This window comes from Girardinichthys multiradiatus, chromosome 9 (genome assembly GCF_021462225.1).
Source record: "Girardinichthys multiradiatus isolate DD_20200921_A chromosome 9, DD_fGirMul_XY1, whole genome shotgun sequence".
Lineage (NCBI taxonomy): Eukaryota > Metazoa > Chordata > Actinopteri > Cyprinodontiformes > Goodeidae > Girardinichthys > Girardinichthys multiradiatus.
Window position 1 is genome coordinate 9548791 of NC_061802.1, and position 19933 is coordinate 9568723.

Consider the following 19933-nt stretch of genomic DNA (forward strand, 5'->3'; position numbering starts at 1 on the left):
TATTTCTAAACTGCCCCAGTTCTAGTGCATAAAAAGAAGCGAGTTAACAGAATGAAGGCCTTTCATCACGAGTCTTTCCTTTCCTGGGCTTGCTTCCCACTCGGACTGACACCCATTGCACTCCTTATGGAGGTTTCTTGCATGGAGATTTTACATCGCCCAACATCGTTCTCTAACTCCACTAGTGCTCAGATTGTTTCCCTCCTCTCCAGGGAGTGAATGTATAACATACTCTTCACTCAGCTTGTAATTGAGTAGTGTTTATTTCCTTTTTGAGCTGCATTGCACTCTGTATATGTTTGGCCCAAATACTCACAATGTTATTAAAGAAGGCCTAATAATCAAGTGAGTAGGCTAAATGTAGTCTCCGTTCAACCTTTCACGCAAAACAATCAATAATATCAGTAATAACTCTGAGGTATCTGGGGTAAAACACAGATTAATTATAATTATATAATTGATAGATTATAAATTGTAGATTATAAACCATCCATCCATCCTTTTTCTATACCCATTTCTTCCATACAGGGTCACAGGGTGAGCTGGACAGGTTGCCAGTCCATTGCAGGGCAACACAGAGACACACAGGACAAACAACCATGCACACACCCATTCACAAGGACAAGAGAGACTAATTAACCTAACAGTCATGTATTTTCACTGTGGGAGGAAGCTGGAGTACCCAGAGAGACCCCACGCATGCAGGGGGGAAACATGCAAACTCCGTGTAGCTCTCATTATAAACCAAAATGTTTAAATTTTTATTGTAAACTAAAAAAAAAGCAAAGTACACATACTAATTTTAAAGGGGCTAGACGAGAGTTCCCAAAACATCAGAACTGCAAAATATCGCTACTGCAATATCTGCGTATGCAATCCTCCACCTGTCTAGACTATGGAGTACTGTGGCAAAACAGAAGCCTTATGTTCAAAATAAAATATCCAGGTATGACCAGACATTATCCTTTTTTAAAACAGTCAGTCAGTCATTTTCTACCGCTTATTCCATAGTGGGTCACGGGGGAGCTGGTCCCTATCTCCAGCAGTCTATGGGCGAGAGGCAGGGTACACCCTGGACAGGTTACCAGTCCATCGCAGGGCAACACACAAACAACCAAGCACACACTCATTCATACACCTAAGGGCAATTTTAGATTAACCAATTAACCTAACAGGCATGTCTTTTTTAAAACATTGTGGGTAAATGTATTATGGCCTAATAAAATAAACCTTGGAGAATTATGAAAGGAACAGCACCTGCAAAGTGAAACATTGTGGTGGCAGTATAATGGTGTTTTTCAAGGTGGATGAAAATATGGGTCTTCACATGTCTGCTAAAGATGAAGGGACATTTTATTTTTCAGGATCGCAGTGAATCCACCCTTACATCCAATTCAGCCAAACAATGGTTAAATGAGAGGAAAGCTAAAATTTTGAAATGTCCTAGCAACAGTCCAGAAAGTCCAGAACTAAATTTAACAGAAAATCTGTGGACTCAAATGAAAAGGGTTTTGGACAAGAGATGTCCTCACAATCTGAGGGATTTGGAGAACTTTTATATGGCAGAGTTGGCAAATATGGCCAAGTCAATACGTGGGGGAAATGCTGAAACTCATGTGCATACTTAGGCGACCAGGTTATTACAGGCATTTCTTTTTTTTTTTTAAACAGACCTTTTGTTTTTCATTTAATATGTCACATTGTATGTAGAATAAACTTTGAAATGATGTATCATGGTCTCAGTGGCATGTCATGAGGGCTGTGCAGACTGTTGATATCAACTGTATTTGGCCAGTTGGATTGGCTTTTACTGCCCTGGATAATCACACATGATATAGAGTTTAGAGAAATGCTAAAACTTACAGAGTGTAGGGGACATTATGATAATGGAAAAGAAAGAGATCAATGGGGAAATGAATCACAAACTACACTCACTGGCCACTTTATTAGGTACACCTTGCTTGTACCGGGTAGGACCCCCTTTTGCCTTCAGAACAGCCTTAATCCTTCGTGGCATAGATTCAACAAGGTACTGGAAACATTCCTCAGAGAGTCTGGTCCATATTGACATGATAGCGTCAGGCAGATGCTGCAGATTTGTCGGCTGCATATCCATGATGCGAATCTCCCGTTCCACCACATCCCAAATGTGCTCTATTGGATTCAGAGTTGGTGACTGTGGAGGTCATTTGAGTCCAGTGAATTCATTGTCATGTTCAAGAAACCAGTCTGAGATGATTTGTGCTTTATGACACGGCGCGTTATCCTGCTGGAAGTAACCATCAGAAGATGGGTACACTGTGGTCATAAAGAGATGGACATGGTCAGCAACAATACTCAGGTAGGCTGTGGCGTTGACACAATGCTCAATTGGTACTAGGGGGCCCAAAGTGTGCCAAGAAAAAATCCCCCACACCATTACACCACCACCAGCTTGAACCGTTGATACAAGACAGGATGGATCCATGCTTTCATGTTGTTGACGCCAAATTCTGACCCTACCATCTGAATGTCGCATCAGAAATCGAGACTCATCAGACCAGGCAATGTTTTTCCAATCTTCTATTATCCAATTTTGGTGAGCCTGTGCAAATTGTAGCCTCAGTTTTCTGTTCTTAGCTGACAGGAGTGGCACCCGGTGTGGTCTTCTGCTGCTGTAGCCCATCCACCTCAAGGTTCATCGTGTTGTGCGTTCAGAGATGCTCTTCTGCATGCCTTGGTTGTAACGAGTGGTTATTTGAGTTAACTGTTGCCTTTCTATCTCCTCTGACCTCTGGCATCAACAAGACATTTGTGCCCACAGAATTGCCGTTCACTGGATATTTTCTCTTTTTCGGACCATTCTCCGTAAACCCTAGAGATGGTAGTGCGTGAAAATCTCAGTAGATCAGCAGTTTCTGAAATACTCAGATCAGCCCGTCTGGCACCAACAACCATGCCACGTTCAAAGTCACTTAAATCACCTTTCTTCCCCATTCTGATGCTCGGTTTGAACTGCAGCAGATCATTTTGACCATGTCTACATGCCTAAATGCATTGAGTTGCTGCCATTTGATTGGCTGAAATTTGCGTTAACGAGCAGTTGGACAGGTGTACCTAATAAAGTCGCCGGAAAGTGTATATTTTTACAGGTATATTAGGCACATATATAACCTTTATTGTCCCACAGTGGGGAAATTCAGGTGTACAAATAAGGCAAATGGAGGCATGCAGATTCACACAAAGGTAAAACGTATAAAAACAAAAACTAAAAATAACAAAACTGTATAGTAAGATTCAACATGAAAATCAAAGCTACTTTTCCTTGTGGCACGCAGCTCTGGTCTATTTGAAAATGTTACCTTTGTTAGATAAATAAACACACGTTTTGTATGTTTGTCAGTTTTCCACATCATTAACAGAATATTGCTGCCAAACCCAACTTTGATTTGTAAAGACACTATTGAACTTATCTCTTCACAGATTTGAATGAATCATTCAAATTTCTGAATGGCACTGAATTTAATTTGCTTTCTTTTATCGAGCACTGTTTTTTGATGAGGTCACCAGAAACTCTCCTTGTTTTCTTCTCATTAACCCGATTATCACAAGGGCAACCACTGTTACATCAAAGTGATGACAGTTGCTGTAGAAACAGTGGCAACAGCAGAGGTTTATTCTTAGTATATAAATAAAGTCACTGATGGGATATTAAATTAGGCTTCACATTTATGAGTGGAAATAACCAACTACTCTGACTGCAGCATGACAGAGAGGCTAGTTAGACTGAAAACAACACCCTCAGTCTGTTGGGATTAGTGATCTGCATGGCTTCCTGCTTGGATCTAATTAGCCATGTGTAAAATCTTTACTCAGATATAGGGCACATCATTAAAAACCTGGATAATAGTAATTCAAGGAAAATTAAAACTGAAATGAATGCAGGGACAAGCCAAAAGCATAAATTCCTTAAGCAAATTTTCAGACTGTATAAGCTTTGCGGCTGGGCTATTTTTTTAAGATGAATGTTAGACATCACTCATGAAAGCAGTCAGATTATGCTGTAGAAGACCTTTATCTTCCCCCTGCTGCCAGTGGATTACGCAAACATGTCTATCTGGCTCTGAATTTTGGGCATCATTACATAAGCATCAGTGTGTGGCAGTGTATGTGTGAGTGGTGTGTGTGCACAGAGGAAAAAAGAAAATGGAAAGCTTTTTGTGTTGTGACAGGGTATGAATAAGGTGTTAACAAGTAGATTCATTCCTAATGATGCCCTTCACCTGCCCATCTTCTTAATCTCTGCCGTCGATTATCCTGATTGTTGGAAAATTCATTCAGTGCTGCAATTATACCTTAACACCTGAGCTTTCTTTCATGGTTGCCCATACTTTGTTTCAAAGTCACACACAAATGTTCCTGCAAAATTATATGCACTACACAGCATACTCTGTGTGCGCACCTGTGTTATTATTAGGAAGAACCAGTGACTCATACAGATACTGGAGCACCTACTTCAGGGCAGTCAATCAGCTTTATATCCTTCTAGCATATTTCACTTGAGTGTCCACAGCAAATTTGATCTGACACTGTTATTAAGCTAATTTTAGGCGTCAATAAATTTAAACCCTTAATAATCAAATACAGAATTCCATAAACAACATAATCCTGCTGGTGTCAAAATTTCCATCCATGTGTTTTTAGTCTATGTGGGCCTGGGTATCCCAAAGCTCCTGCCACACTGTTTCCTGTCTTGAATGCTGGTGTATTGAAAAACAAGAAAAAGAAATGAGGATTTTGTGGAACATCAAGTCCTATCACATCTTTAAAGTATGTCCCCTTTTTGTTGCTCTACCCTGTTCTGAAGGTTCATGTAACTTTGAATCATGTTGTGGAATTCACAGTACTCTGCTGAGTAAGAAGTTATTTTGCATTATCTCATCATCTATTTGTATTTGTTTTGCTTGTTTTTTTGGTTTTAAGAATCACCTTCATGTCTGGGAATGAAAGCCCAAAACTATGAGTTGCCTCTGATAGTAAGATAATTACTAGCCAAACTAATCAGAAAGTGGGGCAGCTGTCAAATTTACTTTCAGTTTCAAGCATTCGGCATGCTGAGGTAAGTGAATGTCTATTAGAGTATATAGCATAGAATAGCATGGGATTGAATGATGCTATTATTGGGTGACTGCTTTGACGTTTAAATCCCGTCTTTGTAGCAGTAGCACACATGTACAGTGTATATATGGTGTAATAAAGCATTGCCAAAATGTTATTTTCCTATTTTTCATACTTTGCCAGCGAAGCAAAAGACAGTTATGCTATGGGGTGATGGGGGTACAAAAGTCGCATTATTAAAAAATACGGCATTTTCCCCTGAAACTACCCCTTTAGAAATACATAAATACATAGGATTATAAAAATGCTGTGAGTGGGCAGGGATGTAAAATTTGTTACATTAATAGGGTTTATTTTGTTTTGTTTCATCTTATCATACCATTTCTTCAAGACAACAGAGAGCATTTCCAAATACATATTGCCGCATGATGTACATGTTTGGGCCTTTAACAAGGCATGTAATTAGTCTTTTTTTCATCATGAATGGTAAAGAGGATTTAACATAGCAGTGTTTTAAAGTTGATAAAGAAATTGCTGCACGTATGGCCTCATTTCAATAAAACACAAATTTATTCAGCAATACATTAAAATGTGTAAAAATAAGTAAATATGTGTACATAGAGAGGCATGTCTTTTGCTTTAGAAAGGTATGAGTCAGAAGTAAAGGCTGACTGATGAAATGATGAAATGAGCAGAGTGAACCTGCAGACATGCGTAGTGTCAACACCGATCTATCCTCCAGCTTGAAAAACGTAGACACCCAAGTTACCTTGTATTGAGCCACTTTGGCAGTTGTTAATCATTATCAAGTTTGCCTCATGATTGTGACACACAGCATTTGGGGAGATGTAACCAGAAACTACATTATGTGCAAATACAGAGTACTCGCTGTTATAAAGAAACAAAAACAAAAAACACTTGGAACCTAACAAATAGCACATTTATTAATAAGTAGCTCCAAAAAAAATAAAAAAAATAAGGGAATTTAAATTATTACTGTATGTTATTTAGTACTTTTTTATTAAAGCATTAATAGTTTAGTTTTTTTGTTCAAAACTGTGCACCTCACATGTGGCATGAAGGCTGTACATTAGAAAAACTTAAAAAATTGGCAGAATGGTCATGACACAAAAGAAAAAAAAAAACATCTGAGCCAGTTAAATAGTACTTGAACTTTATGTTCTAGTTCTAATTTTAAAAAAAAACAAAATTACTTCTAGGAGTAGTTTTACTGCACCGTACCTTTTACTTGAGTATTATGAACTATTGCCACTCTACTTGAGTAAAATTTCTGCCTACTCTACCCACCGCAAGTAACTAAGAACAATAAAGTGAATAAAGAATAAATGAATAAAGAACAAGCTTGTTTTAACCAAATAAATCACCAGACCCACACTTCAGTTGAAGTGAGACTTCTTGCTTATACACAAGCTTCATTGTTTTAATTGTATTTTCTATCTGCTGAGCCATTTAGACGTCAAGTGAAGATACAGTAAACAGTATATATATAGTCAATCAATACTTTACCCAGTTCTAACATACATGTACATAATCTACTGTAAGTACTGGTTTCATACGTTTTGTGATGATTTGGAAAAGTGTTTGTTCTGTCTGAATTTGTCATTTTATGATTATTATTTATTTGAATTACATTTTTTTATTTTAGTCTTTAAAATACCAGAATTTGACCATAACTTTATATTTTTGTCTGTCGGATAACATCATTTTTAAATATTTAATCAGATGATATGATGAATTACTATGCATACACACAAGGACATCTGGCTTCTAAGAAGAAAAAAGATAATGACAATACCCCTGAGACATCATCCTTTGGTTCAGGATCTGCTGCCTTTGAATGTAGTGACCAAAGCCATTTTGTGTACTAGGTAAATGTTAGCATCAATTTACAAAATTAAGGCCTTAATTTAAATGATCATAGCCTTAAGTAACCAAAAAGGGTAATTTTTTATGACAGGTGGACATGTCTTTATGAAGGTTTCCATTTGAAAGAGACCCACACTTAAAACATCTAAAAGTGGTTCACTCATTATCTCAAAAAGCAGTCCATGCACTGTCATTCTAAACTTAAAACTGAAAGCAATATTTATGAAGATATAATTTTCACAAGTTCAGAAACCAGTTACTAATTTCTGTATTTAAAAAAAAACAAGTTCCATAATTGCTACATTATTATACTTAATGAAGATCAGCTGATCCAGAGCCCTCTCAGCTACACTGATAAGCCAAAAAGATAATAATTTCTGGTACAACTAAAGCCTTTAAAGCTGCAAAGGTGCACACCATGTGGCTCTCTACTTTGCTACAGCCCAGTCAAAGGTTTATCCAACTTTCAGCCAGGCAACCTCTGAGACGGTTTAATTCCAATCACTGGTAACTAGGATTAACAGGACTATGTGTCTAAAGCCCAGGAGATGTATGTGGTAGGCCATACAACTTCATACAATCTGCAAAATGGTTTAAATAATCAACATTCTGCCAACATGCTGATTTTTCTATTGTTTGAGCCTTATCAGTGTTTCGACTAAGCTTTTAAACTTCTTCTTTTGGCAACTCCACAGGAAATGCCAAAGGGTCATTAGAGTTTAGAAGGCTGTTCCGTTCAAAGCATAAACATGAACAAATATGTAAAGTGTAGAGTAGCGTTTGGGCTCTGGAGGGAATAGGAAATTATAACTGTATTCCGTACATTTTAACTTGATGTTAGCACATGAAGAAACATCACAGTAGCAGTTAATGCATTTGAAAGAAAACCTTATGCAGACTAAGAACTGCAAAGCGCAGTCTCATTAAAACAGAAGAACATAAAGATTTTACATCTCAAATTCACTAAGTTAAACACCACATATGCTGTGCAGCAAAGTAAAATAAGATACCCAACACACAAATTGAGACAATTTTTAGCACGTGGGCATAGAAGTCATGGAATCTACTGTGTTTAGAACTTATCGTAAAAAGGTCTAAATCATTCATAAGAGATGCATGTCTCACCTGCTGTCTTTCAAGCAACAACAGAGCTAGTGGGAGAAAAATACACCAGCAGCATCTTTAGACCTAAATGATGGCAGCAGTACGTACATTTAAAAAAGGTTTTTTAGGTACACAGGTGCAGCTAAAGAAATTAGTATATCGGCTAAACAAATTGGGTTATATCTGTAATTCATTACAAAAAGACAAACTAATATTACAGATGTATTGCACTAACAGTATCTATTTCTGTTAATTTTAATTATTCTGATTTATAGCCATTGAAAACCCAATATTCAGTTTCTCGGAAAACTTGAAAATAAAATTAGAAAATAAATGAATACAGAAATGCTGCGTTATGGTCTATACAACCATGGGGAAGACTGCTGACAAACAGTTGTCCAGCAGCCAATCACTGACACCAGCTACAAGGAGGGTGAGCCTAAATAAAGCAGTAGGTTGTTCACAGAGTGCTGTATCCAAACATATTGAAAGGAAATTGAGTGGAAGAAAAAACTGTGGCAGAAAAGGTGAACAAGCAATAACAAGATGTATTCAGGACATATAGACTCCAATGTCACATTGCTCATGTTAAGCTATTCCACAACCAGAGATGGCATCAGAAGCATCTAAAAAAAAAAAACGATTACTGGACTGTTGCTCAGGCGTCAAGAGTCCACTTTTCAGACAAAAGAAAATTTAGCATTACATTTTGGAAATCGAGGCCTCAATCTGGAGGAAGGGTGGAGGGGCACAAAACCCAAGTTGCTCAAAGTTTAGTATGAAGTTTCCATAGTCAGTGAGGGTTTGGGGAGCCATGTCATCTTCTGGTTTGGTCCACTGTGTTTTTACAAGTCCAAAGTCACCGCAGTCGTCTACCACATCATTTTAGATCGCTTTTTAGATCGCTTTTAGCTGTATGGAAATGCCTATTTAATTTTCTAGTACAACTTGGCACCTGCCAACACAGCCAGTAGCTGCAATACCTAATTTATTGACCGTGATATTACTGGGCCTGGTTGACTAGCAACATGGGCGGTTCTAGACAGGGGCCAACAGGGGCCAGTGCCCTTGTAGAACTGGTCCTTGCCCCTGCTACGGCCCCGGTAATGAAGACATAAAACTAAATCAGTTTTATATGATAATACGCATTGGCACTGAAACGTAATTGATTGTTTAATTTTTTATCTTTACAGATTTACTTTAACAGTGAATTCAGAATTATAGTGTTCCACTCTTCGCTTCAGTCCTATTGATCTTGCAGTTTTCATTTGCTAGATCAGGGGTCTGCAACCTGCAGATCCAGAGCTGCAAGTGGCTCTGTGGCTTACATTTATTAAACAATAAAATATTGCTCAGTTTATTTTGTTTCATTCTTTTGTTCTGTGCCCCCATGAGAAAATACTGGCCCCACCGGTAAATTTGGTCTAGAACTGCCACTGACTAGCAACCTGTCCAGACCTAAATTTGAAAGGGATCTTGTTGATGCAGACTGTTTGCTATTGCTTTAATCAACAGAAGACAAGATAAGAGCAGTGACAGCTGTGCTTGGGATTAAAACCCACTATTCTAGCAATACATTTCAGATTGTTTACACTCTAAAGCTGAAATATAGTGAAGTCAAAGTTAGAGGGGATTTGTAACATTCACAGAAATAAAAATAAAAAAATCTACACACAATACGTTTCATGCATTTCAACAAAATGGTCCTTTACAGAACTTAAAAACTTTTCTTTAGGTTTTGGAAACGAACCACATTTAGTCAAAACTAACAGAGACAACACTGCTGCGTTATCCTGGTATTGTAATAAAACTGCTTCACATATTTGTGCTTTTCTTAACATCACATCATGAGGAGGGGAGTTGGTAATTCCAACTACAAGCATGAGGTTGATCACAATTAAGTAACTGGCCCACATCTTCTACCCTGGAGTGTCAGGAAGAAACAGTCATGCTAGAAGTGGCACTGGGCTTAAAAAAGCAGAGCTAACAAGGATTAGCATCCAATTTTAACACCTGAATGTAATCCTGCCCAACACACTCTATGTTAAGCCTGTACTAGCCTTGCTAATGGAAGGAAAGCATTTGCAAACTGTTTTCTACCCTCACATTTGTTACTTAACCTGGGGCTTGACATATGCAGGCAGTGAGAGGACAGCTCACTCACAGAAAGAGGAAGAGCATTTTTAAGCTCATTATTCATTTTGGAGATCAATTCGGAAAGAGCTGTATAACTATATCTTAATTATTTTAAAGCAACGTTACTTTCATTATTTATTGTCTAACAAAGATAATTAGGCTTCAATTAACCAACATTTCAAATATTTAAAACTCCGTATTTAGTAATACCAAAATTTCTAATACAGCAAGATCAGATTTTAACCTTCAAAACAAAAGCTTCATGATTACAACTAAATACCAGGAGGACATATTACATGAGTTACAGGTTTAAAACCTTAACTCCTGTGCTGCCACTGAACCTCAGTTTGTCCAAAAAACAGCTTGACTTTATCGAGCCTTAATCTGATACAGTGCTGACCACATTTGTTAGGGCCCCTGGTGAAAACATGTAAAAAAGAAAGAAAAAACAAAAATCCTTATATTCAGCAGTATTATTATTCAACATTAAAAAATGTAAAAAGAAATCCAACCATTATTTTCTATTACACATATTTAACAAAAAAAAAAAATCTACATTAGGAAATAATTGTTTTTCATAAAACCAGTCAGAACAGCATTTTATTTGTTTCTATAACATTTCAGGGGCTTGGAGCAGGCAGACAGAAGGATCTTTGATCATTCCGCTTGGCATATTCTCTCTAGATCATCCAGTCATGGACCTCTCTTATAATCTCTTTTTTCAGTCCGCCTCACAGGTTGTCCATAGAATTTAGATCTTGAGGCTGAAACCGCCATGGAGGAGGGTTGACTTTCTTTCTGCGGTAAATTATTTCTGTTTATTCGGCTGCAGGATTTGGATTGTTATCTGATAAAGTCCAACAGGCTTTTTTTTTTGCAAAACAGAGTCGATGACACCATGCAACCTAAACATAGTTTCCAGGGGTCTGGGGGAGAAACAGGCCCACAGCATCACAGACCCTCCACCATGCCTAACAGTTGCCACTGGCACATAAAATCCTTTTTTTTTTTAGACTGTCAGTCATTTTCTACCGCTTATTCCATAGTGGGTCGCAAAACACTCAGGAAAAACAGGTTTGATGTGTCAAGAAGTGCATAGACTGGCATTGAGATCCATTCAAATAGATAAACAATATGACCTGAACAATATTAAGATATTTTTCATATCATAAGACTTCTTGGGGCTTCTAAGTCTGGGGCTTTTGGTTAGTTTACCTCAGTCAGTGTCAATAAGATTAAAGACAACATCTGAAGCAAGGACAACAAATAAGAAAAGCAGAAAAAGTAAACCATTGCAAAATAATCCCAACTGCTGAAATCTTTTTGAAAATCTCCCTGTAAAACTCTATCAGGATCTGTTTCTAGACAACACACGAGCAGGAAGCAGTTACATCCTCTAATTTCTAAATATACAGACACAGATGGACACATCCAGACTGCATCCAAATACAATTCATCTAATTGGCAGAGTACAGCTCTGGGTTCATTTATACTACTAAATCAATTTCAATTAAGTATCTAGAAAATTTGCTAGAAACAGATGGTAAGCACTAAAAATGCTGTTCCCTTGTACAAACAGTTTGATTAACATGTTTATGCTTTCTTTGTCAAATATTTCACCATTAAATTGTATACAATTCAAGGTTGATTAAAAAAATAACTCAACACCTTAATTTTGTTGTGGTGATATAAACAGAAACTGATCATTGATCATAGAAGTTGTTAACAATAAAGAAAGAGAAATTGAACAGATGGATTGAGGGTTTCATATGCCAGCTGCAAAGCCGTAGGGATTCATCCCGATATCACCGGCCTGCTTCTGATGATGTCATCAATTAAAGAGATGTGATCGTAAAACTACAATCAAATCCCTGCTTACAACAATGGTAAAGGCAGCGGGTAAACTACTGTATAAATTACCTGATGTAGCGACAAGATCATCATCAGAACTCTGAGGTAAACCTGGCTGTGGTATGAACACACAGCAGAGACAGGGTGAGCATGCATTTCAGTGCACATCATACAAAGAGAATTTGTACAAGTAAACCAGCTGGGCATATACTGTAAGCCCTCCTGCAGAATAAATCCAAATAATCCTCCATGATGGGAAGTGGAAAAAAGGAGTAGGGGGATAACTCCAACATATGCGGACACAATTGCTAAGGTAAAAGCTTCAATTAGCCTCGCCATTGTGCCTCTACGGTAGACATTCAAAGGCTGTGCCCTTTTCTAAAAATAACACACAAGTCACCAAAATGTGTAAACTTAAAATAACAGAGTGGCTTATGACATTTGAACCTCCCAAACATAGCAGATGAGGCACAGTAGGACAAGGGCATAAAGAAGGATTACCCTATATATTAGTTTGTGTGTGTGTGTGGTGGAGGGGGGGGGGGGGGGGGGGGGGGGGGGTAGAATAATAAAATTTAGAATAAAACCAGCTTACCTTCCATCATGGTTGCAGATTTGCATTCCTCTATCTCCCGAGAGCCTGAAATGAAAGCAGGAGGCACAGGGAGGGTGAGAGGAGATGAAGCCCCCGGTTACAGTGGAACTGAAGGGCAGCAGAGCAGCTGCAAGCTCATGGATGACGCCCTGGCTAACTGTGAGCCTCCAACACTCCAAGACGCTGCCTGTCAACTAGCTCGAAAGGAAGAGAGGAAGAAAAAGAGGAGAAAGGAGGGGTAGGGGCTAGGCTAGCTGTCCATCTGAGCTCTGGCTTTAAGCCATGGATGCTTCTACTGCTACTGCTGCTGTGGCTCCAGCCTACATGCAGAAGAGGATGCTGAGCAGTGGGGAAAAAGCCAACTGAAGGCAAAAGAGGTAGGGAGGGGAGAAGGAGGGGAGGCGGAGGACAGACCGTGAGAGAGGGAGGAAGGGAGGATTTTATATGTATGTGTGTTTGTGAGGGGGGTGGCAGCACTGAGGAAGGACACAGCCAGTATGCTGAGGTCACAGATGACCTCAGCCAATCTCTGCAGCTCCCTGCGAAGTCACATGGTTTAAAGCTAGAATCTCCTGACACCACAGCTCAAAAGGGACGCTACATTACTGAGTTCCCTGACAATTAACTGTCAGCACATATTTACAAAGGCACAGAGGAGCACTGAAAAGCCGAAAGACAAGTACAGATAAAACCAATCAATACACAAATGAATTAAACAAACGCACAAGAACCCCTCGTCTTCACCCCACTTTATGTCAGTGCAGTGAGCCGAGCCTACTACGCAGTGAATAACATAATTTAGTCGCATAGAGAATAATATGGAAGTATGAACAAGAGACTACCCATTTTGAGATCAGGCGTGCACTCAACACTGCGCAAAAATATTTGCTCTGCCCTGTCCTGTATAGTGACTACTTCTGTAGCAGCAGATTGTCCTGCCCTGCATAGAATACTACCTCTGTGGTTTCACACTGCCCTCTCTTTCTCTCCTTCCCCTTCTGATTCACTCCAGCCTCAGCCTCGCTCTGACAGCCCGCGTCGCCTTGCAACCTGTTTTACTGTCACTGCGCTTAACCCGCCGCACTGGGAACGGGCTCCATCTGTGTGACGTCAAGGCAACGCAGGCTACAGCTGCAACCAACAAGCACAAAGGACTGACAGCAGGCCAGCCCCCGGAAAGGGGTGTGTGCTTGTGTTTGTGCAAGTACTTATTAATTGTCCATGACGAGGTAGAAAGAAGCGTTTGAATGAGTGCATACAGACGTGCACAGAATTCAGTGGCGACAGCAGTAATGTACCTTCACATAATTCATTTTCAATAAATCCTATTTTCATGAAAAGAATTACATATTTTTCTTTTGAATGCAAGATATTTCTCACTCTAAATACCATACACTTCTAAATATGCTCACTATAAATTCAAATATCACAATTAAATACAAAAAGTGACATAAACGTTTTATTTTTTTTTTTTTTTTAAATGCTACATTAAAGATGTTAATCAAGACAATTTTAATAAATTGTCAATTCTGTCTATGCAAAATCCAAATTTTATCTAGGGTCCCTACATTTTCCACTTTTTCAGACTTGATCCCTGTATAGACACCACTTGTCAGTTTTGGTAAGAATTAAAAAAAATATCCATGTGCCCAATGTTTTTAGGAAAAATGTAGTCCGAATGTTGTGATATAATTGTTTTTGTAATAAATTAGGTGCTGGCACACGTTGAGCATGCTCACTATGGCCTTCTGCCCTAGAAGACAAATGAATAATAATAAAGGAGTTGTTTTGGGTTGTTTCCTCTTGTCTTGTTGATATTATACTTCAGATGTGTGATGAAAATGTTCTGTACAGAGGAAATTGTGAACTGTGAGAAAGAAAACTCAGGCCTAAGTGCTAATGCAAGAAACCTTAGCGCTGTAGTTTATCCATGCCCTGAATGTTCTTTCCTGGAATTTTGATTTCATTGCTGATCTTTTTGCCCTATGGTCATTTTCATTTCACACAAGGCTTTTTTACAACACAATAAAGGTGCCACCTAGTAGAGAAAGTTTAGCTCCTACTATGTGTCAATTTGTACTTGCCTCAGGGAAGTTTTGTACCTGCTTTAACAGGCGACAATTTAAAGGCATTTACTATAATCTGTTCATAGGGTACTGTGAAGAAATTGGGCTATTCGAGTCTTAAAAATAGTATCTGCCAACAGAAGGTCACAGTTATTTTGGTTTGACAAGGTCACAGTCTTTCTAATTTTATAAGATTCAAAAGGCAGAAACACTGATCAGAATCAAAATAAATGGAAATAGAGTGCAGTGCAATGCTTTCAGATAATAATATACAATATAAATTAATTATACGTGAGGCTAAGAAAAGATCATATTCTGGGCAATAAGAATTTATTTAAAATTTATTTAAATGCTTCCACTAAATTTTGCTGATGTTTATTTCATAATTGTGATTTATTCTTCCACCACTCATCATTTAAAAATGACCTGCTGTTTTAGCTAACACTGACTTTAATTTGATCAGAATACATGTGACTGATCTAGAATAAAAACATATATCCAACGCAATGTCTTGAGTATATGAAACGGCAGACTGGCAACATTTAGCTAAGACTGTGCAACTGCCCGTTGTTTTTACTTAAGATTATCATACCAACAGTGTCTCACTCCAGCCCATGCTAAGCTGTGGCATAGTTAAAACCCAAAATGGTCAATAATTTAAAGTCTGAACAATAATTATTTTATTTAAACCACAGCATTCCATTTTACTGCTTTATATCTTTTATATCAAAGCAAAATTTTACTGAAAAAAAACAACAAAACATTGTATAGATACCACTGTCTTCTCTCTAAAGAATGTATGAATATGACTGACAAAAGAAAGGTGAAAAGTGAACCACATAAAGGTGACTACTGATGTCTAAATGTGAGTGAAAAGATTATAAAATGGGCAAACCAACTTTGTTTAAGCTAAATGTGGACAGGATTTTCCATGTATTTCTCTGGGGCTAAAAACGACAAAGACAGGAAAACCTGAAATAGTTCGTTCGTTCGTCGTCTTCCGCTTATCCAGGACCGGGTCGCGGGGGCAGCAGACTCAGCAGAGACGCCCAGACGTCCCTCTCTCCAGATACCTCCTCCAGCTCCTCCAGGGGGAGCCTAAGGCGTTCCCAGGCCAGCCGAGACACATAGTCCCTCCAGCGTGTCCTGGGCCGTCCCCTGGGCCTCCTCCCGGTGGGACGTGCCTGGAACACCTCCCGAGGAAGGCGTCCAGGAGGCATCCGGTATAGATGCCCGAGCCACCTCAACTGGCTCCTCTCAATGTGGAGGAGCAGCGGCTCTACTCCGTGCTCCTCCCGGATGGCCGAGCTCCTCACCCTATCTCTAAGGGAGTGCCCGGCCACCCTACGGAGGAAGCTCATTTCAGCCGCTTGTATCCGTGATCTCGTTCTTTCGGTCATGACCCAAAGTTCATGGCCATAGGTGAGGGTAGGAACGTAGACCGACCAGTAAATTGAGAGCTTTGCTTTTCGGCTCAGCTCTCTCTTCACCACAATGGACCGGCACAGCGCCCCCATTACTGTGGCAGCTGCACCGATCCGTCTGTCGATCTCCCGCTCCATTCTTCCCTCACTCGTGAACAAGACCCCGAGATACTTAAACTCCTCCACTTGAGGCAGGAACTCCCCTCCAACCTGAAGAGGACAAGCCACCCTTTTCCGGTCGAGTACCATGGCCTCGGACTTGGAGGAGCTGATCTTCATCCCAGCCGCTTCACACTCGGCTGCGAACCGCCACAGCGCATGCTGTAGGTCTTGGCAAGAGGGAGCCAGCAGGACCACGTCATCTGCAAAAAGAAGAGACGAAATCCACTGGTCCCCAAACCAGACCCCCTCCGGCCCTCGGCTGTGCCTAGAAATCCTGTCCATAAAAGTTATGAACAGGACCGGTGACAAAAGGCAGCCCGGCCGGAGTCCAACATGCAATGGGAACAGGTCCGACTTAGTGCCGGCAATGCGGACCAAACTCCTGCTCCGCTCGTACAGGGACCGGATGGCCCCTAATAAAGGGCCCCCGATTCCATACTCCTGGAGCACCCCCCACAGGGCATCACGAGGGATACAGTCGAATGCCTTCTCCAGGTCCACAAAACACATGTGAACCGGTTGGGCAAACTCCCATGAACCCTCGAGCACCCTGTAGAGGGTATAGAGCTGGTCCAGTGTTCCACGGCTGGGACGAAAACCACACTGTTCCTCCTGAAATAGTACCAAAAAAAAAAAATTTCCATGCACATCCAGTGAAATAAATGTAACACATCAAAGCAAAGACATGTTTTAGTGGTTTGCAGCAAAAAAGCTATAAACAAATTCTGTCATCTGCTGGTTTTCTGTGGTAACAACATGTCAATCTTTGACCTCTGGTTTGATCCTACTCTGAATATGTTTCCACATGTCTATAAATCTTTTCTTTAACATACTTTTATGTAATAAAAATGCATTAAAAGGGGAGGATCCTCAACCCCCAGACATTCCTTAGCTTTACCTCCAAATAACCCCTTATGGAGCTTGTACAACTTACCTTCCCCATCATATCTTCTTTTGTACCTTAACTTTGTTTTTTATCATTTCCATTTTGCTTAATGTTTTCTTCTTCTGTCTCCACATTGTTTCTCTATAGCTTCAGTATTCTTACTCACTTTACTTTGGAGAGGAACAACATACCAGCACTGCCTTCTATTGTTCAATGAGAAATGCATAAGATAGGCTACTAAAGCTTAGATCTGAGAACATTTACAAATACATGTTTGCCCATTTTATCTCATTTCCCTCTATGTGCTGAACATGTCTGGTACAGTAGTACCAAGGTGGAAGTTGCATTTGATGATTTACATAAAAATAAAATCCAATCCATTATAGTAAGATCTTCCTACCTAAGTGAAAGGAGATAAATAATGGCACAAGATATAATGAGCTATTAAAAAAGAATCCACAGATAATATTTACACACACAGTTGAAGCCAGATATTTACATACCCTGTTTAAAAGGACACAGTACAAAATAGATCAGGCTAGGTAAGAACGGTGGAGCAAACTGCAAACCTGCACTAGTCTGGTTTATACATGGGTACAATTTCCAGATGCCTGAAAGTGTCACTTCCAATTCAAACATCCATTCATCAATTGTCTGTACCTGCTTATCCTGATAAGGTCATGGGGGAGCGGGTGCCTATGTCCATGGGTGGGAGGCAAGGTACACCATGTACAGCCATCATACAGTTCAGGAAGGAGATAACTTTGTGTTTCAAAGATGAACATGTTTTGGTGCAAAATGTGCATACCAACTACTGCTGCACAACACATTGCAAATATATTGCCATCGCATCTTCAGCCCTGGGTACGAAGTGCTGGCTAATACATTCCATATGTCAAAAGTTCATACTTTGCATGCCCACATAATATTCAGGCTGCTGGATGCAGTCTAACTGCAGCAGGTGTCTACACCTGACACAGATTAGAGTGTCCATGTTGTTGAAGGTCAAAGAGTATGTTGGAAGTACATGTAAGAAAGACAGGAGTGAGAAAAATACCAAGCAACCCTAGTTGAGAACCCCAAAACAAAAGCAAACGAGCTTGTTAAGTTGGTGGCTAAAGCTGGTATGACAGAATTATTATCCACAGTGAAACAAGTCATGGACCAACATGGGCTGAAACGCCACTCAGAAAGAAGAAGAAGAAGAAGCCAAATATTTCTAAAGCCAAATAAAAATCCAGTGAAGCAGCAGCGTTTTGGCAATAGTGGCTATTGTTACATTTGGAGGAAAATGCGGAAGATTGCAAGTCTGAGAATACCATCACAACTGTGAAGTATAAGGGTGGTGACAGCATGTTGTGTGGAATTACTGGCACACTTAACCAAACAGATGGCATCATGAGAATGGATTATTATGTGGAAATACTGAAGCAATGTGTCACGACCAAAAATGTTATGGTGGCTACAAATGGAAAATGTCCCTAATTATACACAAACATTTGTTAGAAAGTGGCTTAAGGGACAACAAAATTGATGTTTTAAAGTGGCCATAAAAAAAACTAAACTCTGTTCAATAGAAAGCTTGTGTGCAAGCAAGGCGGCCTACAAACTGAACTCACCAGTTCTTTCAGGGGGAATGAGCCAAAATTACAGCAAAGTAACTGCAGAAGCTTGTGGAAACATATCCAATACAGAAGACCCAAGTCATACAGTTTAAAAGCCAATTCTACCAAACACTAAGAAAATATGTGTACTGCAAAAATCTGAATTTGAACAAATCTAAAACAAACACAATATCTCTAAATAATCTCTTATCATTAATGAATACAAATAAGCTTGGTAATCTTTAAAACAGGAAAAGTTTAGTCTGATTTAATGCCAAATATTGAATAGAAATAAATAGGATTTTGTTTCTTTTTATACAGTGCATGTAAAAACCTGGTTTCAACTGTATTTAATATAGGTATTATATAAGTAGCATATAGAACAATATGTAATTGTTTTCTGTTAAGAAACAGTTTATTTTCTCTTTTATTCTTTGTTACAGAGGTTTTCATAAACACATTATACTTATAGTTTCATAAATTCTATTAAAAAAGAGCTTCTTTGAATGGATGTCACATGTCTGTGCACACAATTGTTCAATTATGAGCTGATTGTTACAGGACTTATTGACCTTAGTCAATTAGTGGCCAGTTATGCCATTACAAAGTTACAGCTTTAATATATGTTACTCTTCTGTCACTAAAGCTGTCAATAAAGTGGCTCAACAAAATATCTTGTTAGGAAAGCTATATTGGTGCAGACAGCAGGTCATGTGATGTACATACATATCATATGGGTAATTCAGTATAAGGAAAGAAGGGGGAAAACTATATTTCACAAATTGACATTTCTATTGCTTACTGAGGAGTGACATTTATCTAACTGCTCAACAGTATTAGTATTAGTATTAGTAGATATATACACTGCAGGAAACAGAGATTTCAAGTAAGAAAGAACTGTCTAGGATCGTTGTGGAAAAGTATCAAACTTTTGAATGAAGCAAGTACAGTTTATAGGTTATAAACAGAGTAATAAAATGCTTTAGAGAACAAAGTATATGCTGAAACCACATCCACATTTTGCATATTTTTGTTCCTCATTGCTATAGTTGACTGACTTCAAACCTTTGAAATTTTAAGGGAACTTACTTTTTATTTCCTAGTACATAACAAACCCTGTT

At 39.0% G+C, this 19933-nt stretch overlaps 1 protein-coding gene across 6 annotated transcripts in view; it reads right to left on the reverse strand.

Moving 5' to 3' along the window:
- The window catches only part of sgip1a (SH3GL interacting endocytic adaptor 1a), a 104321-nt gene that overhangs the window by 67146 nt on the left and 17242 nt on the right, over positions 1-19933 (reverse strand). For 5 of the 6 annotated variants that reach the window (XM_047374794.1, XM_047374793.1, XM_047374791.1 and 2 more), the window contains exon 3: positions 12671-12715. In XM_047374794.1, coding sequence (XP_047230750.1) covers positions 12671-12715 — 45 coding nt within the window. Of the gene's footprint in view, positions 1-12670; positions 12716-13626; positions 13752-19933 lie in introns of those variants that run through there. The other variant, XM_047374792.1, reaches the window with a different exon arrangement.